This window comes from Morone saxatilis, unplaced genomic scaffold (assembly GCF_004916995.1).
Source record: "Morone saxatilis isolate NCDOM2014 unplaced genomic scaffold, NCSU_SB_2.0 Contig7, whole genome shotgun sequence".
NCBI lineage: Eukaryota > Metazoa > Chordata > Actinopteri > Moronidae > Morone > Morone saxatilis.
The window spans coordinates 6,770,546-6,777,244 of NW_023340246.1; the positions used below are offsets into that span (position 1 = coordinate 6,770,546).

At 40.5% G+C, this 6,699-nt stretch overlaps 1 protein-coding gene across 1 annotated transcript; it reads right to left on the reverse strand.

Annotated features, from left to right (window-relative positions):
• Positions 1-666: 666 nt before the first annotated feature.
• On the reverse strand, positions 667-6,324 carry ubxn2a (UBX domain protein 2A). Its single transcript, XM_035678893.1, has 7 exons — positions 6,177-6,324; positions 5,695-5,757; positions 5,226-5,328; positions 4,690-4,799; positions 3,257-3,394; positions 2,263-2,424; positions 667-1,601 (listed from the first exon to the last, which is right to left on the reverse strand). Exons 2-7 carry the CDS (start codon positions 5,736-5,738, stop codon positions 1,418-1,420), a joined length of 741 nt encoding a protein of 246 aa, XP_035534786.1. The 5' UTR covers positions 5,739-5,757; positions 6,177-6,324; the 3' UTR covers positions 667-1,417.
• Between the last annotated feature and the right edge of the window lie 375 nt (positions 6,325-6,699).

Genomic DNA, 6,699 nt, shown 5'->3' on the forward strand with positions numbered 1-6,699 from the left:
AATAATTTCAAACCCCTATTTTATGGTGTGATCTCAATTTTTAATTCTTCAGGGTTAGGGTTGAGAAGATAACAGTGGAACTCCTTGTATTTTGTATCAATTAATGAATTCTGGGATATAGTTGGACTAGTTGTAACATTGCTATTTATAGTAGAGAAATAAGGGTACTTAGTGTCGAATTTTGAGAGCTCTGACAAAAAAATTCAGAAGACACCTATCCCTGGCCTCCCTAGTTTTACTGTGAAGCCACTGACTTCATCAATACACAATGATCACTGGTTACACCTCATACCATCAGATACATGCTTTCCACAGTACGTCTTAGTAACTCAGATAACTCAGACTTCTTTGACATCAGTAGCCCCTCCCTGCCTCCTCAATCTAAATCCCCATTCAATCTGTAATGACAGCACAGATGTTGCATTACAGCGGGGAATAAGGTGCTGCTCGGTGTCATGTCAGAATCACCTTGATAATTATAACCACTTGCAACCGATGGACGCTTTAATTATCAAATATTTCTTTCAGCAGTCTTCACACTTGGGCAGTATTAACATTAATTTGAACTCTCACAGCGATTAAGAATTTTATAACAGCTTCAAAACTATAGCACTTTACTTTTACTTCAATTTTGCTTTACATCAAAGAAGAGATCTTAAATATGAAGAATTTTGAAGGTATTATTTATTGTACCTTGATTTGTGATATGTCTTGAAAGGATGCAGTCAAATAAAACAAAACAGTACACTCTGAATTAACCCCGCCCTCCAAAAAACAAAGGCAAATGTTCACAAAAAACGCAAAAGATTGTAAAACTAATAGACCTAAATAGGCAAGCCAAAATAAATAAAAAGCTGTGTAAACAAAATATCTTATGTTCATTAAATTAAAATTTATTTTTATACTGTAAATAGTGCAGAAAAAACTGGTGATCACAGTTTGGGAAGACTTTGGAGAGTTGGTTGGTGGTGCTGGTGGTGACGTGTGTGTGTGTGTCTGAGGGAAGGAAGGAGGGTTACATGTGGTAGACCAACAGAGGGACACACATGGTTGACCATCTGCATGGGCGACAGAATCGGTTTGCCTTGACAGTTTTTTTTCTGGAGTGTGGGGGTTTAGGGAGATCTGTTGGCAGGTAAACACTGTCCTCCAGAGGAAGAAGACAAAGTAAGCATTGACAACAGCAGTTCGGGAGCGCCTGTGATGTTGGAGATAACTAACTGACAATATCTCCATTAGACTGTAGATAATCCCACACAGAGATTAATAAACTGTAGAGGGAAATTCATTAAATGCAGCACAAACTGCGGGATAAAGAAAAGATTATCAATCACAGGAGGCCTTGGGACTGCAATTCGGGTCTGGTGAGGTTTCGGTGAAAGGAATAAGTGGCTGTGAATTACGGGGGCCCTTTTAGTCAAGAGTGTCCAAACGGAGCCTGTGTGTTCAGGGGTCTCTGGACAATGACAGCGTTGGCCAAATCTGCTTCTTCTAGACTTAATTCTTTGTTGTTGAGCTCCCGGAAAGGAAGTGATGTTGTCAGGACGAAAGGTGGGCAGCTCCTCTGTGAGCGTGCCACGAAATCTTGAACATCTGTGATCCTAGAAAAGAATTAGAGACAGAATTAAAGAAAGATCAGGACGTAGTAAAGAAAGGCAGAGCTGGAACTGTTACTCGTGTCTGTTCCTTTCCAGCAGCAAAGCATTGCCTGTAAAATACTCCACTCTCTCTTGTGACACATGATTTCTCTCTGAGGCACTATACTAGTAACATAATCTATTATTAATCACCACCCAGCATATGCAAGCCTTCCTATGGCAGCCCTACTCCTCACTGAAGGTTAGAGGGGCTCAGTCCTTTCCATCCTTAAGCTACAAACTCTGTTATATAAATGCTGCATTCGAGTTACGCAATCCCTCTCTGGGGATTTTATAGATCCACTTGGTTGCTACATCTCAGATTATGTTTTCTCCAGTTCCATGTGCTGTGGCAGGGGATATAACATGCACCATGCCTTCAACTCCAGCAGACTAGAACAAAGCATTACGTAATCCTCAAACAAACCCCCTCGCCACCTCCCGAGCTAGTACAAACAAAAATCTTTTGTCATCCCTTGAACTACTTCTTCCTTGCGATGCTTGAGATTAGGGGATTTGCAGTCAGTGTAGTCGGGGTAGAGTTAGAGTTTTAATACGTAGATGTTCTATATGTGAAGCTCAGATGTGGAGAGATGTGTTTAGGCCCTGACATTGCGATACGCACCGATGCGATAGGTTAAACCTCTGCACCAATCTCCTGCCATCAGCCAACCAGATCTGCAGGGAGGTAACAGGAAGGGTGTGGTCTAGTGTTACCATGGGAATAGGAAGAGATTCTCCATCCTCGTGCACAGATGGTGACCTGGCCACTACTCTTGGTGCAACGCTGCGAGTGAACGGAATACATAACAGATTAAGAACAAGTTAAAAGTACATACAGCATATGCAATGTAATTATTTCTCATTTATTACTGACTGCTGTAGGCAAACTCATGCTAAAATATTTTTTGGACTCTGGAAGATTTAGTATTCATACAGTGGTGTTTTGAACATGAGGGTTTCAGTTCGTCAGGCTGACTGCTTGGTCAGATTTGCTTGTGGGTTTTTTCATACCTGAATTTAGAAGGACACCTAGTGGTATAAAGTGGTATAGTATCTTGGAACTTTAGACTTGAAACAGACACTACATTGTTTTGCACATTTTTACACTCTTATTTGATAGGGACAGCTAAGGGTAGACGGGAAATAGGAAAGAGATAGAGGCTTGATCGAACCTGGGCTCTGGTTGAATTGTCAAAAAAAGTAGGTCCTTTCCTAAACACTCTTCCTTGACAGTGATGGAAAACGTCCATGAGGTCAAGGAAAGATGTGAAGGAGAACTAGGACTAAGGAAAAGACAACTGTGGTACTGAGAGAATCAGACTGCACTTTAATATGCTACGGATGTATGTGATAGCAGATGATAATGACATGTGTCTGTCTGCTGTGGTAAACCTACAATGTTCTGAAGATGGACTACAAAAACGCATTTTAGCCACCAAAAACAGGGTGAGCTGGGGCTGGGGCGCCCCAAGACACTATCTATTATTAATGACAGTTATTGGACGTTTATCTGCAAAATAATTATTTTTTTAAAAAAGGTCAACCCCTATATTAACATACATAATACTAATATTTACCTGATACTTGGTAGTATTATCACAACAACTATCTCTTACCTGCCAAGCCGGTATCCTCGGCCGCTGAAGGGGTGAAAGGCCTTTTTCTTGGGAACATAATTTTCCTCCGTCAGATCCTCCACATTGATCTCCAGCTCCTCCTCTTCTGCTCTGCTCTCCCACTCTGCCGGAAGCTCCCTGGGACAAATTAAAGAGTCTAGTCAAATCAATCAATATGAAAAATGAGCACTAACAACCATTATGCTTTATCTATCTTATGTCGCCTGGTTGTGGTCTTTAGGAGGGACATCTGATTTCCCACTGAGAGTTCATGGGGTTTGACTGTAAGACTGAACCAACGACAGACATTATGCTACATTTGGGTTAAAGATAGGGTTCAGTTCTCTATATATACACTGTATGTATATAGTTCATACATTTTTCCTGTAATATTAAGCTTTGAAGGGTTTGTCTGCATTCGTATTTCATAACAGAAAACGTGAACCCAGGGTTTCTTCAGGTTTCAACGGGTTAAAAAAAAAAGTACAAAGAAATTGATACATTTTTCAATCAATTTCTAAAACCTATCAAAATCATATACACGACATTTGAAAGCAAGCAGAAAGAAATTAAACTAAAACATATTTAACTTACTTAACTACACTATCTTTGAATCTTGGAAAGTATCAGTGAACCAGTGTAGAGCGACAACTCTTACTCAGTTAATCAATTAGTCAATCGAACTATAATCAAGCCATAATTGTGATAATCGTTCAATCTTTGAGTTTCTTTTCGCACAAAAATGCCCAAAGCACTTACTGATTCCAGCTTCTCAAATGACATTTGGTATGCTCTAAGATTTTCTGAGGGTCATTTTTTACTCTTTTCTGATGATTTTTTATAGACCACATAATTAATAGACTGGTGTGAAACATAACCGGCAGATTAATCAATAATGAAAACAATCATTAGTTGTAACCCAACACCTGTGACAGCAGTGTCATATGACTGAGTTAAACGGGTTTTAAACTCACATTCATTAAACCCACATCCTATATGACTACAATTAAAGCGTTATTTCATATTTTTTATAAACTTCAGAAACAGACGCAAGTTACATTTTCTCAATACAACACAGAGCCAACAGGAACATCTAGTGATGAAGTGTAATACCACAATAAAACCAGAATAATAACACTGCTCTGTCGTTTGCGTTTGATCGGCTGGAGAATAATATTTGTTGCAATATCTGACCATCGCACGTAGCACTGTCCTCCATCTTTAACCGCTTGACGTGTGAAGTGTGAGAGGAACACATTATTGCTGTTTCAGGCCAGACAGAGAGATATTAAAATCCAGAAATTTCAGCGCTTGTTGAAGCAATTGTAGAGCGATCGATATCAATCGACAACCTTATCAGACCTCATGATGTCACGGTCCCTTTGCGCTTTAAGGTTGTAAAATCGTACTTAGTACACCTGTAACTCACTCACCCCCTTTTGATAGCATCCAGGAAGTCTTGATTCTCTGGTACGGAGTAGCTACGAAACTCCTCGTCATTTACGGTGAAGCCATCCTTCCACAGCCTCACCACCATCTCCACCTGGAATAAAGGCCACAAGAATGAGCCCCGACCAGCCCCAAGAGACACACCGATCCCTGTATGGGCTGAACTCCAGAGCTGACCGAAGGCTCTGGTGGCCACGAATGCGTGAGCCCATATAACTGGAATGTCACAGTAGATTGCTCTGCCTAACAATGTCACCTCTATTTTTAAAATGTCAACCTAAATGCATTCCCCCCGCTGCCGCTTATTTTTTATTTATTAAATACATATTGTATGATTTGATGAATACATATTACATTATTACAGTATGTGGGTGTTTGACATTACCATTCATTCATTCTTAGGCTATATGCCTATGAATGCACTGTCCTAAAATATTAAATGTTTTCCCGTATCAGCTGCGAAATGCACACTAGCAGATATTTGTCCCTCAGGATCTAGTGGTGTGAATTCATGTCTGACCTTTGACGTCCCCGAGGCATCGTAACAGATCTTCTCCACCTCATCAAGGAGGTCCTCTACCGAGAAACTTCGCCTCATTGGAGCCTCCTCTTCATTTTCTTCACTGACAACCCGTTAAGAAAAGCAGACATGTGCAACTCAGTCAGTAAATGTCTTATTGAATCCAGCCTGCAGTCAGCCTGCGGGCGATTTGTACTGAACAATTGCAATATTGAGTTCTCAATCCAGAAATGACATTAAGTGTTTAGGTTTGACACATTGCTGTCCAGCCAGATTGATTTCTCATTCCAGACGCTTCACACATTATACCATCCTACATAAAATCCAGTGAGTTGTATTGCTGTTGGAAGATGTCGGTTCACTACAGGACCAGAGGAGTTAAGGGAACTCTTAGATACAGTTGTTCCATGTAACTATGAGAGATTTTAAAGCAAACTTTCTCTCGCAGCCACAATGTACTGTGACTTACCAGTGCTCATCTTTCTCGCCACCCACAGTGTCAATCTCTTTCATGACGTTTTGTGTTTTCCATCTAAGAAAATGACAAGTGGACAGAGCAGACGTCATACAATGGGGCCTATCACCTACACAGGCAACTTTGGTAAGCTTTATTATGAGGTAACCTTTTTTAGCTTCAGGGTTTATTATGTAACGCTGAATGTCTTCCCTGGCATTCACGAGCACAATGTCGGTGTAAACTGACTGAAAAAAGCCCCAATATGAACAGAGCCATTTAAATAAAGCTCTATAACTTCCTCGATAAACAACCAAGCAGCCTAAATCGTTCTCGTTAATTATGTAAGTGGGCGTCAGAAAGCCGTGGACGCGCACAGAGCCAACGACGTAGGGCCTGTGTAGAACAACACGGCTTATAAACACATATACACACACACACACGTTAGAAGCTTATTTGCATGCCCGTATTAAGGTTAAGGTCAAATACTGATTTACCAGTCCGTGTTTTGTCGGTTAATCCCGGGCTACACATCTGCAGCCACAAGTTTCAGGCAGCGTCTCTTCTGCTGAGCAATACGCCTGACGTACCACCGCCGTAAATCGACTATTCTTGTCGTAACGAAACTGAAACGCTGAGCTCAGCACATCTTCATCTAATTGAAACTGATGATGCAGTATTAAATGGCATGGGGAATACAGCTGATACACACAGGGATACTACGAATGTGTCTGCCTGCCTGCCTGCCTGCCTGTCTGTCTGTCTATCTGACTGTGATGACAACAATTAGACCATTATTATATATGTTATCAGGCTTATTACAATTGCCTAATTACATTGCAGTAATATATGCATTTCATTCCCCCCCCCCCACAAACAGTATACATTTTTCAAATAATATTTGAGCACTGCAACATATAAATACCAAAAATAAACATTAAGAAACATACACACAGACGAAGAAACAACAACAACAACAAAGCAACATAACATCAGTTCAGACAAGAACGAAAACAAAAA